The following is a 20051-nucleotide window of genomic DNA, read 5'->3' as shown; positions in this document are numbered from 1 at the left end:
GCCATTTTTCGCCCGGAAGAAACGACGCATATGAGCCAGGTTTTATACACAGTCGCAACCAGTCGGTGAGAATTCTTTGCCCCGTCTGCCTCTGCGTTAGCGACAGCCAAGGCATATCTGAGCTGGACACGCACCCTCAAAACTTCTGGTGCACGCTAGGCTGCACCGTCTGTGCCGTACGTCACGCGCTCTGTTGTTCAAATTTCTTTTCATTGCGATTGTTACGCTGGCAGTATTACCCTTTGGGCTGCTTGAAAGGTACAGCTAGCGATCATGGCATATGGACGCCATGTCAGTGCATGCAGATCTATAGATCTGGGGGTTCTCCCTCAGTCCCGAAAGAACTGGAAACTTTAAATCATTTCTTCTCTTGTTGCCATTTTGCCTCCCTTTAAAAACCATATCTTGGATACTCCTACAAAAATCAAGTCTATCTATATCCTTGTTGATTCTCGTTTCATGCTACTCCGCTGGGCTTCAGCAAAGGGACAGTTTGCTCCGCCATTCACATTCATTACTGCCCATGGAAGGTTTTCCTGCCAGATACAGATTCCACTTATCCCCTTTCTTTCATTATGCTTGTTTTTTGATTAGTGGATATTCACTCTTCTCTTTCTTTCCGCACTTCTTTTTTAACTTCACATGTAGCATTATTTGTCCTTGAAGCTTACTTGTGTGGCTAATCTCACTCGTGGATATGAGCTCTTCTCTCAAGGCACAGCGACAACAACCCATGGCAGATGCAAGGCAGTTGGCAACATTATGACAATATTTGGTGAAGGAGCTGTGATGTGATAATTCGTGCAGTAGTGGTGTGCTGGCAGAGGCACGCTCGGGAGCGCTACTTACACGCAGGTGGAGAGCGAGATTCACGGCTGTCCTCACGACTGTATGTGCCCTCTGCGGAGTGGCAGAGGAGTCAACAGACCATGTGGTACTTGAGTGTCCAGCTATCTCTCCTCCTGCCCGTACGATGTCACTACCTATAGCACTCGTCTTTAGGCTTGCAAGTGGAGAGGCAGCCTCGGTGGATGCGATCGAGGCTACGAAGAGACGGTTGGAGTTTTGGTGGCTATCAGCAGGGAATACTCCACATCCCTGTGACATGGCCGCAACTACAGTGATTTTTTGTGTTCTTTTCTTTACTTTTTGGCCACGCCTTTAGCTTTTTTGAAGTTAAACCGGCGACCCGCTATAAAGGGTGGGCCACCATCACTATCAGCAACTGGTTCAAGGGCCTCCATCAAGGTGCATTAGCCATTTCCTTCTGAAGCTGGTTATAACTGACTGTGGCATGCCTGATGTCGACACTTACCAGACAGAAGCGAATTTCATGTGGTTATCCATTCTTGCTACTGCTGCCTTGCACATCCTTCCAAAGAAATAACACACAACAGAAATTTGGAGCTTCCACTTCACTAAAAGCCTCATGTGCACTCCCACCATAAGGGCACTCGGAGGGATAAACAAAGAAACATGCACTTTTGTATTTCATAGAATATATTTGTGGTACATACACTCAGCGCTGTCTTTTGCACCACTTTCAATCACAGCATGCTCTGAACAGAGAAGTATACAAAACACATGTAACACGTGTAGGTCACTGAAGGGTTTCCCTTAACATTTTGCCTAGGGCACCAAGTGACATGCTCTTTGGACGAGTAACATCAAGTGCTGCATGGCTACCGTCACGAGAACGCAAGGTACGCGATAAGGAAAGGAATAATAATATATATATATATATAAAAAAAAGAAACTGGGCACGTTCGCAAGTATCACTGGTACTATGATTGCCTGTTTAGAGACTTTAATGGCAACCTTTGAACTGGTGCCTACAAGCGGGTTGAGAACAACAAACAGCCCAAATGTAAACATATGCACATGCAGTTGACCATGTTACACATTTTTATCAATACGAAGTGTAGTGCATTCATTTTAATGTTCAGCCTGATATAACCAGATGTCAAATGTAAAAGAAAAGTGGACGGCAAGACGTCGTTTTCTCACTGAGATCAACAGCATGAAAAGGGCTCAAAGAAAGGGCATAGCACTGTTACACCTCAGTGCGACGGATACACCAGTGAGCACCATAAAAGCATTTGTATTAAAAGAAAATGGTGGCAATAACTTGCATCTTCATGTCCCATGCCTCAGTGGACGTCACAATAGCGGCTAAACTCCCACAGATTCACAACAGCACCCAGTGCATAATGCATGCACCAGCACGCAACACTTTCATTTTTAATATAACACCATAAATATCACTGATGTGTGCTGCTTGAGCACATAGCAGGTGCAGATGAGTTTTCCCGATTTGTTAATGCATACAGGATGCTGTTCTCCATTTGTACCATGCCAGATACTGCAATTGTTCTCATGACATGGAATGGTTCACTACTGAACACAATCTTGGTGCACTAACAACTAGTGCAGAGTACACACGGCAGAAAATGCCAATTTTTCACTGCAAGATAATTGAAAAATTTTCCGTAGTGACAGCAACATGGGTGTATTTACGGGTTGTTCCAGAAGGGGGCATGGCTGGGCAGTCCCCTTTTAACCTCGTAATTCTTGAACCTTTTCATCACAAAAATGGTGTTGAGCACTGTTTTGCAATGTAAAATTTCTTCCTAGAGTTCCGTCCCTCACCATTTAAACCAGCCGGTGGAAAGCAAGCTGTGCCAAAACAACTGCTTTGTTAACAATGCTCTGGAAACATGAACAAACAACTAGACAATGCAAACCTGTCCAAACCGGACATGTGTTACACTAAAAGCCTAATTACAACAGCACGCCTTATTCAGGTTGATCTGATATAAACATCCTTGCTTGAATATTTAGGAAATTCAACAAATGTTCTGTAACAAAGTGATCTTTAACAATAGGAGGAATACTGCACACAGCATACTATTCCCATTTGGGAGGCTTCCCACATGAACACCACAGCAGCCATCTCTCGTAGAAACCCAAACATAGGCCAACTGTCTAAGTTCATAACTACTTAAAAGTAAGAGACAAAGTAATTTTAACGGAGCTCTAGGATCAGTATCGCAAGAACAAAAAGGAAAATATGAGCAAGAGAAACTTTCCAATCTGTTTAAAAAATATTTAAGAGAAAAAGTTTGAGTAAACAAGGTCTGATTAATACATACAGCAGTAAGTAGCAAACTCATTGCTAATTTGTTAAACTTAGTTTACAACACAACAGAATAAAAAAACATTGCACCTCCTCTCTCCAGTCAGCTGTGATGTACTGAGCACCATAAGCACGTTCCAAAAACAAATCCCTTGCGATAAATTTCTAGCAGCACTTGAAGAATGCATTTACAGTGCAGCAGTCAAGCCACTTGCCAGACCAACAAGTGAGCATACCAGTCAAAACTGGGAACAGACTGGACAAACAGATAATTGCTCAATCACAATGCAAGCATACTAACAGCATACCTGTACACAATTAGGCAGTTTTGCTTGTTCACGAGAACCGCCCACAAGAAACCCCTGCTCACGTCACACATTACTATGCTACTGCCATCCATATCCACCTCCGAAATGAATTGTGCACTTTGGCTGATTTTGAGAAGTTTTGCACACACAGTATTAACAAAAGTTTCTGAAGTGAAGATTCAAAGCATGACCAGCACTTGTCTTTCTATTGACGTCAAAGCTACTATTTGCAAGCTAGCTCAAACAGCTCGAACAGGACAGTAAAGCACTGGGCAAGAATGCATGTCCACACAAGGCCTTACTGTTATTACATTAAATTCAAACAAGCAATAAGACTGTGAAAGACTGGATGATCACTCATGAAATGAACCTGGATTGGTAATCTACAGGACTTTACCAAGAAACTTTAGTAGTCGTCAAATGCCTATAGTAACTCATTATACATATTTTTCTGCACTATGAGTGAATATGCTTTTGCGCCAAGCATGTTGGTTGCTTGAGCCTCGAACATTGCTTAATGACATCTGAAATATGACGAAGCAAGATACTCCACACCTAGAAGCAGTATCCATGAATTGATAATGAACAACTGAATGCAAGACATGGGCAGGGCAAAAATAACACAAAAAGAAAGGCCGTTCAGTGATGTTGTAACATGCAGCCAAACCCAATCGTGTCACACCTAACATCACAGACTGATGTTCCATAGCATGAAATGTGTGTTTGTTCATTGAAATGCATTTCTGGCCAAAAAGTAACCCCTCCACGCTAAATAGACTGCATGATAATCTCAAAGAATCCGGCTATTCAACTGCTCTAAGACAATGATTTTTTAAACAACTCCTAGCAGCTGAGTTTACAGTCACTGCATGTGGCTCGAGACAAGCAGCAAAAGCGCACTCAAGAGCTATCCAAACTATGCAGGTCATCAAGCTTGCAGATCTTCTTGAAAAGTATACTGCCAAACGAATGCTCTAAGTAGACGAGAGGTCATCTACAAACACTATACTCCATTTAAGAAACTTCACCTCCCATGCCTTTTCTATATCATTTGTATGCAATAATGAACTGAACACTGCACCGGTATTTATGCGTGCACACTGCACATGGTCTTGCTGAACACAAACAGGAGCCTGAAACATATGCGCCAGCTTCTTGGCATACAATTTAGCAAGGACTTATAACATCACATGACAAACTGTCAGGACATTTGTCCTTATATACTATTATGAAATGGTCCATGACGAGCAACAAATACAATAAGGGATGTGCAATTTTAATTGAGTGTTGCACCACAGCATAGTAGCATTTTCCAACTAAGTTGTCCACAGAATTGCTTTTCCTTCAAAGCAATAGAGAAAGGCAGGAGAAAAAAAAAAGCAAAGAAAAGAACAATTATATTATGTTTTACGTTTGGCTCAGAAATCGGAAAAATACCGTACAGCCGTCACTCAAGAAGAACTACAAAATACCTGTGTCTTGCCCAACATTCACTGCCAAGGGGCAATTTTTCTTTCTTGATAATGCAGAACTGAATGCAATGGCCACTAATATTTATCTTATTGTAAATACAGTCACTCAGCCGTCAGATGAACTGAGCCTAATTGACCAATTGCAAGTAAGGCCCTCTGACTAAGGGCTTGGTAAGGATTAATCATGTAAAGCCTATCAGTCACTATCCTGTGCCAATTTACAGAAATATATGCTGCTTGGCTACAGTTTTATGCCACAGTGGCCACTACGTCTTCAGGTGATATGCAAAAAGAAAAGAACCTGCCCTGAATCTTGTTAATGCAAGGTCCATCACACTGCAGGGAAGTTCAAATGCAGTAGGCTTTTGAATCTACAAGGCAAAAGGCCAGTTGCAGTCATGCAAAAGTAAGGCTGGTGCCAAAACGGTGCCCTGTGATACCTATGTGAAGCTACGTGCAAGAGTCAACTAAGTGCATAAGAATCAATACTAGTGACTGCTAATGAATGATTCATGAAACAATGGCTCACAGCTGCAAGAGTGAGTTCCCAGTGTGCCTTCTTCACACATCTGCAGTCTCCCACTGTCTGAACTATCACCATGTATCACCACTATGCCTGAATGCTGTTATGTCACCGATGCCTAAGCAGACACCTCAAATACTATATGTCTTCTAGAAGCAGATTTAATCTCAGACTCCTACACATGATGAGTTTTGATTTTCAGCTGCATCAAGTATTGCTGCCAATAATAGCACCAGCACTGAAAAGGCAGCTTAAGAATTCCCTGTAAAGAATGAATCTTTTTTTTTTTTCATATTGCCATACATTACAGGACACACACAGTCGCATATTTCCTTCAACCACCATTCATTCTAGCAATATGACATGTTAGTTCCATTCAGCAGCTATTAAATCCAAGGGGAGGTGTTATAAACGGCCATCGAAGCACATTCTCAACAATGGGGAAGACTACTACTTCTGGCACCAAATGGGGAAACAATTAGTGTCAGTGTGATAAACCGAAAACAATGTAGTCAATGCAAACATGGAGCACTACCATAGCCACAGACCTTTCTTTGACACGCCACCGGTGTCTTACTCATGTAAAGCCTTTATGCGTTCTAAAGCTTCGGTAGCATCAGCTGCAGGCAGTGGCGCTACTGTGCGGTTCAGCTAGCGCTAAGAGATAAGCTGAAAGTCTTCAAGCAATACAGCCACAAATCACCGACACCAGGGCACACCTAGAAGTACATGCAACTCTGAATATCATTGTGACGTGATTACATAACCTACCCTCAGCCTGTCATTCAACAAGCTGCTCCCGTACAGTGTTGTGCCGGAAAAAAACCCAACACAATCAAATGATGCACTTTAACTTAATCCCCAAAAACTCATCCTATATATTTGATTAAGTGGCAAGAAATACACGCCTAGTTGTAGGCTACTTGTTTCAGTGTAGCTGCTGTACCTCTACTGAAAGTGGCAAATACAAATGAATGCGAGCTGTTTCCTTGGCAACTTATCATTACTCAGTTTCCCTCATGCAAAGTTATTTGTTGCTTGCTCATAAACCATGTTAACTGATCACAGTTGGACACAAATGAGAAGGCAACACACTAAAACAAGGTTCCAGACATTACCCAGGTCTTTTTGAAGGTCACACCCCAGTCGCTTAGTAAGGACAACAACATGTTCAAACCATACCGGCATCAGAAAACTTGTTGAATACTCTTATGGGGAACAATCAGACGAGCAAAACTTGTTTGCCTGATAGCCTCCAAACAAGACAAAATGAAAGCTTGGACACTGATTTGTACTAGTCCAAACAGAGTTTGCAATAAACTGTAATCTTCAATCTCGCATAAGTGCAAGCTATGGCGAGCATAGACACAAAGAAAGGAAGAAAGCCAACAAAAATTGTGCTACCTCAAAGGTTTGCACACAAAGAGCAAGCCTTATGTACAAAGCGACATGGCTAAATCACCTGAAACAAAGTGAAAGAGATTTTATAAAGAAACAGCTTTCCTTCCTGAACTAACAAAATTCACGGACATGTATAGCAAGGGCCGCAGATATAAACCAGTGTTGCACCCAGTGAGTAATACAATGGACGGAAAAAAAAAAAGAAAAATTCCGACTAGTGTTGTCCATGCTAGCTGGGGCATTTCTTCTGGCAGCATCTACTGAATTAAAATCTGCAAAAAAAAAAAAAAAAAGGGGGGGGGGGGGGGGGGGAAGCAATCACAAAATATAAACATTTGGCTGCTTTTAGCTCCCTCATGTAACACCCCTTCAATGGGGCCTTTGAGGTTATGATAAATAAATTCACCACAGCGATAAGAAAACAAAACAAAACAAAAAAAACTGAATGGTTTCTGTTATCCACCTCTCAGCTGACTCATGGTGCACTTTTTGTGCACCATTTATAACAAGCACTCTCACCAACAGTTTCAAATGGATAGCGAACACCTCAAAATTAGTGCACATACAAGAGGGAGAGGCATACAGAAGTACATAACCGAGTACATCTTCCGCCGAGATTCACCAACAGAAAGTTCTCCTGCACTTCCAACCCCTTTTCAAGTTTGTGTGGTGCAGTGTGTGTGACAACAATCTATTAGCACATATTCATGTATGCATGATGAGGTTATTGTATAGCATGGGAACAGTATGTTAATTAACCTGAGATATGGGCCTTGCCACTTGAAACAGCTTCCCTTTTAGCTCAAACTCCGCCCTATTTGCATGAACTGTGCATCCTCTGGAGATCAAGCCAATGTACTAACAAACAAAATGGTGGGCTGGCTACCAGTGGCAACATGCTGGTAAATGTGAATGATGTTCAAAAAGCTGGCCATGAATGGCAGGATGACCAAAAGTTTTTGCGGTTGACTCTATGACACACTCCATAAAAGTGAAATACATACTGAGCATGTACAAAACAAAAGTTAAGCTGCCAAAAAACAGGATATGATTGTACTGCTGTCATGCTGCCAAAAACTACTGCAAAATAGTATGCAATTGTCTCCTTTCGTGTGAGCAACCCCCTTCCCATTTTTAATATAATAATTGGTTCACACTTCACAGGAAAGGAAAAGTGCAGCATCTGTCACACTTGTTCTGTAGACACCTGAACCCCTCCATAGAAGGGAGGAAGGTGGGAGTGAAAGTGGAAAGAGAGAAAGAGGAGCCGCAGTGGAATGCTAAGGAGTACTTTGGACCACCTGGAGATCTTTAACGTGCACTGACATCGCACAGCACACGAACGCCTCTTCGTTTCGCCTCCCATTTTGGCGAGTCTCGCATTTCCATGCACTACCAAGTATTCACATTGCAAGTCCTGACAAAAATTATCTCTGAAATGTTTGGCTTTGAGTGCATGCATGAATCCAAGCCAATGAGTATGCATTCTCGCCCATTAGATTCATCTGTCATTTTATTGCCTGACAGCGTCGAATAAAGGTCCGGTTTTGCGTGCAGTATGCATTTGTATATATGGTGCAGGATAAGGTGCAGTCATCTGGTGGCACAGACTGAGTGGCAAGAATGTGCATCAAGTGTCTCCTCTGTTCGAACTAGACTGCAAAAAGTCCATAACTGGCACCACAAGTAAAGCCATTCGCGCGACAGGCTGATTACGACAAGTTGCACGATTATCTGACTGACATTAGTGCCGTGGTCCCAAAGACCTCTACGATCCGAGGAATGAATGCATTGACCTTGTTTTCGGGTCAGATTCAAAGAAGACTTTGGTGGTTTTGTCAGTGAATAAAAAGGTAAAGATTGCAACAAAGCAGTCATCAGAAATCAGTTTTACTAAAACGGTGCAGACTCAATTGCATACCTTTAGTGGCTGCCATTTTGTTCGGTCGCCACCTCGAATATTATTGTGGAACCAAAGAAAAGACTTCTCATATTTTGCTTGCTTTACCCATTGAACAGAAGAGGCCACACTCTCGTTATTTTATGGTAATTCAACTATCACTTGTGCTGGCATTTACTGTGAGCATTAAACTTTTTGTTCTGGATCAAGAAAAGTTTTCAGCACAGAGAGGTCCTATTTCTGAACATCATAAAAATGTTTTATTCGAAGTGTAATGCCTCCCTTCTTGTTTCCTCAATCAAGCTGCAAAGGCTTAAGGTGTTTTTTTTTTGTTTGTTTGTTTTTTGGTGGCCACAAGTTTTCGCTGCCCATATCTCCTACCAAATTGGACCATTCCTCAAGAACCAGAACTGTGACACCAAATGACAGTGATGCTGTGACCAAAGGGGATAAGCGGCCTATGTCCCTAATATTGTTTCTCTATTAAAACAAGACAGTTGTGCTCTCTTCTGTACTGTAGCTGCTTTCCTTCATCTGAGCGCCACTAGCATGTTCTTTACAGTAACCAAATTGGGCCTGAAACTGCTAGCAAGCTGCTAATAAAGGCAGCTGTACTGACGACTATGACTTGGTCGCAGCTTCCAGCCACAACTAAGCCCGTCTAACACCCAACACTCAAAAAGCTGATAGGAGCCTACCTGTCACGACTTTTTAGGAGGTGGGGGAGGTGCCAGGGTCGGAGGTGGTCCCACATGAAAGCTGGTTCCTGTTGACACAGGAGATTTCCTGTCCTTGAGCGGAATGTTCTCATAGATTTGCCGGGGTGTTTCCGTTGGTGGCCTGAAAAAAAGAGAACAACCCAAAGTATAGTAAATCTGCTTTCTTTGTTGTGACAGCTATACAGATGACTAGCCTTAAAAACAAGGCCACTAGTCGTCACTGCATATCAATCCTTAACCCACACTCGCTGTCACAAGCTGCCTCGCCTATTATACGGCGGAAGATGCGGGAGCTTATGGCTGGAATATAGAGCGAAATTCACGGGACTTCCGTCGCTCCTCTGGACAAGGTTCGACAAGCCGATGGGGCAGTGACCGCCTGTCCTTGACGCGGCTGCTGCGTAGTCGGCCGAGGGTATAGAATGGCCGTCAGCAGCACGCCCTCACCGGTGCGTTTGGGGAGATTCAAACTTCCGGCCACTCCGCGGTGCTCCGGGGGCGTATTGTGTTCTTCGGGCCCCGCGATCGACGCATCGTCCTCTGCACCTGTACGGCCGCCGCTACCCGAGCAACACAGCCTTCGACGCCTCAGCAAACAAGAAAGACGTGAGAACTTCGGACTGTTGTTCAATCGAACATTATTTTCGCTTTGTTAACTTTTGACCTGACTTAGTGGTATTTTACGCTGTGTTCTTGTGTAACTTTTGCTCATACTTATAATATCTGAAATACCCTGCTTTATTATCTTTATGGTCTTCATATTTTTATCACAGTGTTTTGTTCATTGTCGGGTTATTTTTTTTTTCTCTTATCATTATTTCTTCGTCTTTATCAATATCTTGTCGTGGCGTTGTATTCTCTTTCATTGTACTCTATTATTATCAGTGTAATTTTGGTCTGCTATTTATAAACCTTTAATTGTTTGTAAAAGAAAGTGACCTATTTGTACTTATTCCTCAATCACACACCGACACACGTGCTTCACGGGTTGACCGGCCTAACTTTTAAATGTGTTCACAACCCTCATAGAGGAACGACGAGTAATCGTAAAGAGGATCCCGCACCTCTTGTGACCGTAAAGGCGGGGGTTTGTGACATAATTGGCGTCCGCGAACAGGACTGGTCAACCAAGTGTCGGTGAGGGAGAGAGGAGTAGGTGCAATTTTTTTAGTGTTGTATCCTAGCACTGCATAACGCTTTCCACCTAACATGGCTGATGCAGAGTTAGAACGGCTTGTTGAGTATGGCCGAACTTTTGGCTTGAGGGTCAAGAGCTGCTCAAATGGGTAGATCAGGAGCGAGCTCGTCGCAGAGAAGAACGCAATGAGGAACGTACGCGGCGGAAAGAGGAGGCAGAACTATAATCTAAACTCCGGATGGCGGAGATGGAAAAAGAAAAGGAGTTACTGATACTCCGTCGAGACCTACCTAATAATCCGGCAACTGACGCTAACAGCACCGGAGAGTCAAGGTCAGAAACGGGGGAGAGTCAAGCTGCTCGGCCCGAACGCATAAGCCCGCACAAGCTGATGCCGGTTTTTAATGAGGGCAGGGACGACCTTGACGCTTACCTCATGCGTTTCGAGCGCGTCGCTGAGAGTCAGAATTGGCCTCGCGACCAGTGGGCTACAGCCCTTAGTCTATGTTTAAGCGGCGAAGCGCTCAGCGTTTTTAGTCGCATGTCTGCGTCCGAGTGCTTGGACTACAACAAGCTCCGGCAGGCACTCATGATTCGCTTCCGTATGACAGAGGAAGGGTTCAGAGAAAAATTCAGGTCTGCTAGTCCCCGGAACGAGGAAACGTGTTCACAGTTCGTGACGCGTCTTCAGAACTTCCTAGACAGATGGATAGAGCTGTCGGACACAAAGAAAGAGTACGCAGATCTCTTTGACCTGATTCTAAAGGAACAGTTCCTTTCTAACTGCGCCACTCCGCTACAAATGTTTTTGAAAGAAAAGAAGGACACATCCTTCTCTGAAACAGCAGCAAGGGCAGAAAAGTATATGGAGGCCCATGGCTGGTCAAACTTCGGAAAGCGAAGCACCCCGAAGAATAAGGCAGAAAACGCCGTCTCCAAGACGACCGAGAGAAGGGAAACTTTGCTTCAATCATCGGATGCGAAGAGCAGCGATGAAAAGAAATGTTTTATTTGTTCACGCACGGGACACCGCCCCGAAAATTGCCGGGCCGCCCCATCCGACGGATCGGGACCGCCCAAGAAATGCCACAAATGCGGAAAACCAGGTCATCCAAGCTGGAGATGCTGGGCAAATGGGGCCCCGAAACAGAGAGAAGAAAATCGGGAGTCCGCTGCAGTATGTGTTGAGAACGGATACCTCGAACTTAAGGATGGAGGGAAGATCCCCGTCATCAACGCTGGGTTCACCAGTAAAGAATGCGCCGTCAGGGAATGCTTACCTGTCGTAGCCGGCATGATCGGAGGCCAGACAGTCCGAGTCCTGAGAGACACAGGCTGCAACACGGTGGTGGTAAGAAAGGACTTAGTACGGAAAGAAGATATCACCGATACGAAGTCTCCAGTTTACCTACTTGACCGCTCAGTCCTAATGCTCCCAGAAGCTTGGGTCGATGTCGACACCCCGTACTTTCAGGGACGACTTCTCGCTAAGTGTATGGAGAATCCCTTGTACGATTTGGTGCTGGGAAATGTGGAAGGTGCTAGGCCAGCAGACGACCCCGATCCGAACTGGCACAAGACAACAGAAAGCGAGACTACGAAGTCCACTGCAGTAAAAGTTGAAGAGCTAGCGCCTGACACCGAGAGCCCCGCACCCATTTCGGATGCCGCTGAAGCTTGTCCGGTAGTGACTAGAGCGCAGGCGTGCAAGGATAAAACGCTGAAAAAGCTTAAAGTCCTGCAAGGCCTCCCTAGTGTATGCCGCGAAGAGTTGGTTCAAGAGCAAGAGAATGACGCGACCCTACGCTCGTGTTTCGATCGCGTAGGCCCGCCGCAAGCGAAGAAAGGAAAGGGTAGCCACCAGTTTTTCATTGCTAACGGCGTCCTTCAAAGGAAATACGTCGCCGAGCCGGGCGGGGAGTACACTCAAGTTGTTGTGCCCCAAAAGTACAGATCAGCTATTCTCAAGCTGGCACATGATGGGTTGATGGGAGGCCACCAAGGCGCGAAGAAAACCCTACTGAAGCTTCAGACAGAATTCTTCTGGCCAGCAATGCAGGCTGACGCTAAGCGGTTCGTTGCCTCTTGCGATCTGTGCCAACGCACAACTCCGAAGGGTCACACCACACGAGCGCCTTTGATTCGAGTGCCCGTCATTGAGACACCGTTTCAGAGGGTGGCGATCGACATCGTTGGTCCACTCAACCCGAAGTCCGCTCAAGGCAATCGGTACATCCTGACCATGGTGGACTATGCCACTCGGTACCCTGATGCAGTCGCACTTCCTAGCGTCGAGACCGAAAGGGTAGCCGAAGCACTTGTCGAGATGTTTTCCCGTGTAGGAGTGCCCAGAGAGGTCCTCAGTGACAGGGGCACGAATTTTACGTCCGAAGTAATGAAGGAGGTTAGCCGTCTGTTGTCAGTAAAACAGCTGCATACCTCTCCCTACCACCCGATAGCGAACGGCCTAGTCGAACGGTTTAACGGCACGCTTAAACAAATGCTCAAGCGCATGTGTCAAGAGAGACCAACCGATTGGGATCGCTACCTAGCTCCACTTTTGTTTGCATACAGGGAAGTGCCCCAAGAAAGCCTCGGCTTTTCCCCATTCGAACTGCTATATGGGCGAAATGTGCGTGGACCCCTGGCTGTACTTAGAGAGCTTTGGACGAATGCAACCATCCCTAACGAGTTGCGAACGACGTACGAGTATGTGCTTGCTCTACGGGACAGACTGGAAAATACCTGTAAACTTGCCCACGAAGAGCTAGAGCGCGCAGGAGAGCGTTACAGCCGCTACTACAACATCAAGAGCCGCAAACGCTCACTCAAACCGGGAGAGAAGGTTCTTATTCTTCTTCCCACAGAGCACAATAAGCTGCTCATGCAATGGAAGGGTCCCTTTTCGGTCATCAGCCGCAGGGGCGATGTCGACTATGAAGTGGATTTGGGCCATGCCACAAAAATATTCCACATCAATATGCTGAAGAGATACCAGCAAAGGAAAGACGACACCATTGTTGCAGCTGTCGGTGCAGTAATATCGGCAGAAGAAGACACAGACGCTGGAGAGATTGAGCTTCCTAAGCCCTCCCAGACACAGTCTATCGGGGATGTACACATTTCCGAGAGATTGAGCCACGTACAGCAGAATGAAGCCAAGAAACTTCTGCAACAGTACGAAGGTATATTTTCGGACCTTCCGGGAAAGACCACGCTAATCGAGTGCCAACTGAAGTTACAGAGCGACCGGCCGATAAATGTAAAACAATATCAGCTACCGTACGCTTTGAGACAGGCAATTGCATCAGAAGTGGACGACTTGCTCCGATTAGACATCATTGAGCCATCGGAGTCGCCCTACAATTCCCCTGTGATCGCCGTACGCAAGCCCGACGGGACGCATCGGCTATGCATTGACTTTCGGAAGTTAAACGAAGTCATCGCAGACGACGCCGAGCCCTTACCACGTGCGGATGACCTTATCGCCTCGGTAGGCCGCAAGAAATTCTTTTCCAAGCTGGACTTATCCAAGGGATATTGGCAAGTACCGTTGTCACCCGATTCAAAGGCGATGACTGCTTTCACGGTTGGCACGGGGCGCTTTCAATTCCGATATATGCCCTTCGGTATTAAGACGGCGCCAGCCATTTTTACGAAGCTGATGCGGAACATCTTGGCCGATATTCCCGACGTGGCGTACTACTTCGACGATGTTCTCATTGCCAGTGCGACATGGGAACAGCATCTCCAAACATTGTACGAGGTCTTTGCTCGAATTGAAGCGGCTGGTCTCACCATCAAACCGCTGAAATGCGAGATCGGAATGGAAACCGTCGCATTCCTGGGCCACCAAATTGCGTCCGGAGAATTGTCACCCCTCACCAAGACCCTACAGAAGATACAAGAAGCTTCACGGCCGACAACAAAGAAGCAGGTTCGATCCTTCTTAGGACTCACGGGTTACTACCGTGATTTCATCCCGAACTATGCTGACCTAACCTGTCCTCTGTCAGATCTAACACGGAAAGGTCAACCTTCAGTCGTGAGCTGGGGCCCCGAGCAAGAACGGGCTTTCAAGAACTTGCGGGAAAAACTGGCTGAGGCACCAATTCTGAAATTGCCAGACTTTGACCGGGAATTCGTCCTGCGAACAGATGCTTCTGATAGAGGTGTTGGAGCCGTTCTGCTTCAATCGCATGACGGAATCCTGCACCCAGTTGCCTATGCGAGCCGCAAGTTGCTCCCTCGAGAGGTAGCCTATTCAACCACTGAGAAAGAGGCTTTAGCGCTCGTTTGGGGAATCGAGAAATTTCAAGTCTTCCTCTACGGGAGAAGGTTTCTCGTTCAGACGAATCACCAGCCTTTGAAGTTCATAAAAGAAACAAAATCTGCAAACAGCCGCGTTCTTCGCTGGAGTATTAAGCTTCAGGAATACAACTTCCGTGTCGAGTATATTAAAGGCAGCGAGAACGTGGGAGCAGATTACATGAGCCGGCTGGAATAGTTGTTAAGCTTGCACTACTGCATAGCTGCATTGTGTTGATTGTGTAATGAAAATCGTACACGATGTGCCTGTATATATGTGCACTTGATTGTTATCAGTGATCCGTGACTTGTGACATGTGCGCAAGACATGACTGAAGAACTACAGTGTTGTGGTGTGTGCGGGTTCAGATCAGTGCGTATATGGTGCGCGTCATGAACGGTAGTGAGTGACGAACGATCTTCAGTGCACTGAACGGACCCAATCTACTGCACCCCTCTATAGGGGCGTAATAACATCGTTCTCGGCGCTTGTGGAGTTCTAGAATATTCCGAGGCAATATTCTTCAGTGGGGGGCAGTGTCACAAGCTGCCTCGCCTATTATACGGCGGAAGATGCGGGAGCTTATGGCTGGAATATAGAGCGAAATTCACGGGACTCCGTCGCTCCTCTGGACAAGGTTCGACAAGCCGATGGGGCAGTGACCGCCTGTCCTTGACGCGGCTGCTGCGTAGTCGGCCGAGGGTATAGAATGGCCGTCAGCAGCACGCCCTCACCGGTGCGTTTGGGGAGATTCAAACTTCCGGCCACTCCGCGGTGCTCCGGGGGCGTATTGTGTTCTTCGGGCCCGCGATCGACGCATCGTCCTCTGCACCTGTACGGCCGCCGCTACCGAGCAACACAGCCTTCGACGCCTCAGCAAACAAGAAAGACGTGAGAACTTCGGACTGTTGTTCAATCGAACATTATTTTCGCTTTGTTAACTTTTGACCTGACTTAGTGGTATTTTACGCTGTGTTCTTGTGTAACTTTTGCTCATACTTATAATATCTGAAATACCTGCTTTATTATCTTTATGGTCTTCATATTTTTATCACAGTGTTTTGTTCATTGTCGGGTTATTTTTTTTTTCTCTTATCATTTATTTCTTCGTCTTTATCAATATCTTGTCGTGGCGTTGTATTCTCTTTCATTGTACTCTATTATTATCAGTGTAATTTTGGTCTGCTATTTATAAACCTTTAATTGTTTGTAAAAGAAAGTGACCTATTTGTACTTATTCCTCAATCACACACCGACACACGTGCTTCACGGGTTGACCGGCCTAACTTTTAAATGTGTTCACAACCCTCATAGAGGAACGACGAGTAATCGTAAAGAGGATCCCGCACCTCTTGTGACCGTAAAGGCGGGGGTTTGTGACACTCGCACACAAGCAAGCACACACTGACATATTACCACATATCATATTCAAAAAGAAGGACCTTACCTTGAAGAATGTTAAGAATGACACTGAAATTACGGCGTGTAGTGTATGACTCCACTCTCCAGCATTGGGGTAAGTAAATTCTTCAGCTTAGTATGAGGTGTGCAAAGTTAGCAGCGCAAAGCTCCCTGTGAAGCAGCATGGTAAAAAGCAATCTGGCCACAGTCACTGTATGTGTGCACAATATACCTTGCAAATAATGCAGCGCAGGGATTTCAGAAGGCATTTCAAAGCAACAAGCAGGTCTTGGGGCAACCTACCTGCACTACTACATTCTGTACATCATTCTGCTCTCGTATAAGCGATGGCCCATCCGTCTCACTCTAAACAAAGCAACTGTAGTGGTGCTGGAATGGCAATGTTTTTTTAGCATTTATGTTTATTGCATTGGCCTCGGCTTCACATGCAGTGTGAACTTCCCCCACCAGATGGGCTTCCGTCATACTCTGAACTGTGTGTGCTCGCGTATGTAGGGGGGAGTGTGGTATAGGGCTGCAGGTAGGAAAAGCTATGATTGACCAAGCTAGATCTTACACAGACGTTAGCCTAACAAGATCATGTTTTGAGGAAGCCTTAAAGCACAACCTTCAATGATGGTACAGCGTTTTTTTCTCACTAACTGCTGTTGTTGCCGGGATCTTTGGACAATTTCACATCAGTATGATGTGTCTATTTTCTCCTTTCTTTATTGAAGGTATGCTCAGGTATACATTCTCTTCCAGCAGAATAAAGTTGGCCAACAATCGAATGCTATTGTCATACATGAAATCACAAAAGCTAGTGAGTAAGCGAGAGAAACACAGGAACTGGTTATGCATGCTTTGGGAGCCCATACTTGTCTAATTCTTACATAATCCTTCCTGTGGAGAGTGATATGACACAAACCTTGGTGCTTTTTGCAAATACTCAAAACTGCCCTTATTGTAGGGGTGTGCACATATTAAAAATTTCAAATTATTATTATTATTAACACAAATAGAATGCATTTTTATTTGGTTTATATCGGATTTGTGGAACTGATATTGGATAATTTTATAATATTCAGTAGCGATCTAATACTATGCCGAGTTTCATAAAACCGACAGTGGCAAAACCAGTACACCTGGACATATTATCTAAAGGTCGAGTTTAAAGTGTTCAAAAAACAGTGCAAAGGCGTCCTTTTCACTTTCTTCGTCATCCATTGCATGCACCAGTCCCATTCGAATGCTGATAAAATTCAATGAAAATTCAGTTGGTGAAATTCCGCAAACGGCTTTCCCACATACCACACATGATGAGGACAAGCTACTCGACCACCTGCTTCTAACTATCGCAACGCTGAAGTGCACATTTCACAATTTCACATGGGCCAGTAAAAAAGGGCAAAGTTGAGGTGTCATCAGCAGGGCAAATGATTGTGCACAAATCCTGCTTTCTGAATAGTGCACTGTAACTTATCAGCAAGTACGGTGACAATATCAAGGTACCTGTCTCTAAGAGAAAAAAAAAAAAAGCAGTCTGCATATATAAATACGGTTTCTGAGCTTCACTAGCTTGCAGCAACAGAGGCCACCAGCAATTCATTTGCCAGCCACCTGAACCCATCTGCTTTGAGACACAGGCTGGAGCATCACTGGTCATTTTTCCAGGTTATGTGGTGCTGCAAACATGACGTACCTGGGCTGCCACTCTTTCACGTGCTGGGAATATTAGAGCAAGACAACTGCGGTGCCAATTAGGTGAATTTAATTTGTGCCTCTGTTATCTCACACATGCTCATTAGCAAACAGTTGTAAGCTACCAAAGTATGTGCAAGAGCACTCAACATAGATATTAAGCACTGCTTTAACCTAAAGCCCCTCAATAAACTAAATTTATTACTATCTTGTTAAGATTGTTGCCTGCCTCCTTCCCAGTGCCTTCCCTTTCCAGTGCGTCTCCTTTGTGCTGTTTCTAGCATAGCCCCTTGTTGCGATGCCTTGCTGCTGCGCCTTTGAGTACGGAGCACGTGAAAGTGACCGCAAACGGCTGTTCAAGATCGCATTTGCCAATGGGAATGGAGCATGGTTTGGCTGCACCGACTTTAATGCAGCACAATTATCGCGAGTGTACGAGGCAGGCCAGAAACTGTTCTCTCATTACTGATTTTGTATTCTGCACCACACCCCGCTTGCAGAGCTGTTAGTTCTTCACATTGTTAAATGCTTCGTGTCCGCGCTGTGTTAACACTTTTCGTGCCCTACCTACATATAGTATAGACTTCAAAAGCCCGAGCTTTTTATCAACTCCGTCATGCTTTCCAGCACATTCTCTTTGGCCTGGATATAGGCTTACCAAATCATTTTAATACAGGGGTTCTCAAACTTTTTTGCTTGGAGGAACCCCAAAAGCCTTCAAATAGTTCCAAAGAACCCCCCCCCCCCCCCCCCCCCCCCCCCCCCTCAGAGTCAGTCTCATATCAGCTGCCGGGTCAAGACGGCTCCTGTGCTTGTTCTTCAGATAGGCGAGGGCTGAAAATGCCTGTTCACATGCATATGTAGTTGCAAAGGGAAGCAAAATGTCCACTGCCCTTTCAAAGAGGCATGGAAACAACGGAGCAGTCCCCATCCAAAATTTCACCAAGCCTTCACCATTACATTTTTCTTTGAGAGCAGTACTTGCCCTGAGCTCTGAGGATTCTCGCGGAACACAAGAAGACAGCCCGCGGAACCCCTGTGTTCCGCGGAACCCAGTTTGAGAACCCCTGTTTTAATATATCGTCATAATTAATGAAGCTGTGCCTGTACTTTATCAACCAAGGCCTCAACTCAATTACCGGCGAAATGATGATTTTAATCTGATGGCTTCATGCACTGCATGACCTAAAGATAACGCAGTGGCCGGCGAATATTACTGTTCCCAGTGCTGTCGGTGACATTCAAAGGCAACGTATGGATAACATATAAATACTACACTTAAACCTCTATGTAACTAATTTCCACGTAGCGCATTCCTATAATAGCATTACAAAGTTTTTCAATTCCCAAACACCACCTCCATTGTAATACGTGTCTCTGAAAACTCCATGTAACAAACAAATTGTAGTGGTTGACCTTGATATAACGAACTCGCAGCACCGACTAGCTCTTACCCAGTACTAATCTACCGACAATTTTGCAAAATCCTGCAAGTTTCGTGACGATAAGCACAAACTGACGTTAGAGTAACATCTAGGATCGCAATTTGTTTTACCACCGTCAGCGCATCTATGTGGCAAACATAGCAGTCTCTGCTACTTTTGATTTTGGAATGTGGCTTTACAATAGTTCATGCTCAAAAGCAGAGAAAAATAACAGGAAAAAAAATATATATATACACAGGGTGAGCTGTGTGTGCCCATCACTGCCATTTGGTGCTCGCGAAGTTCTGGCGCTGATAGCTCTTGTGTGTTGGTAGCTGGAACAGTGGGCAGCGCTGGTTGCACGAGGCAGAGAGGGTTGGTTTTCAGGCGGCAGCAGCGGTGGTAGGCGAGCAGCAAAATGCAAGGCTCCTCATCTGGCAGTGGCATGGCCATACATACTCTCTCCTAACCTAGCCTCTGTCACTCCCTCTGCTTACCCCTGTCACAGACGCGTCGTGCGAGCTGCGGCTGAGGCTGCTGCCATAGTCCTGCCTCACCCTCAGTGCGATTGTGAATTGCTTCCCTGCTTCCATGACTTTGAGTAATGGGGATTTACTGT

The 20051-nt window shown here is 45.3% G+C and overlaps 1 protein-coding gene across 1 annotated transcript in view; it reads right to left on the bottom strand.

Moving 5' to 3' along the window:
• Positions 1 to 1482: 1482 nt before the first annotated feature.
• LOC146197579 (tyrosine-protein phosphatase non-receptor type 11-like) overlaps positions 1483 to 20051 on the bottom strand; it is a 47553-nt gene continuing 28984 nt past the window's right edge. Inside the window, exons 14-15 of the mRNA XM_084599483.1 lie at positions 9439 to 9580; positions 1483 to 7112 (exon numbers count right to left, since the gene is read on the bottom strand). Of these exons, the coding sequence (XP_084455609.1) occupies positions 9442 to 9580 (139 nt within the window). The 3' untranslated portion in view covers positions 1483 to 7112; positions 9439 to 9441. The remainder of the gene's footprint in view (positions 7113 to 9438; positions 9581 to 20051) is intronic.

Source organism: Amblyomma maculatum, chromosome 3 (assembly GCF_055883805.1).
Source record: "Amblyomma maculatum isolate TAMU_Amacu chromosome 3, ASM5588380v1, whole genome shotgun sequence".
NCBI classification, from domain to species: domain Eukaryota; kingdom Metazoa; phylum Arthropoda; class Arachnida; order Ixodida; family Ixodidae; genus Amblyomma; species Amblyomma maculatum.
The sequence above is the reverse complement of the archived record's forward strand: the minus strand, read 5'-3'. Positions and strand labels throughout refer to the sequence as shown.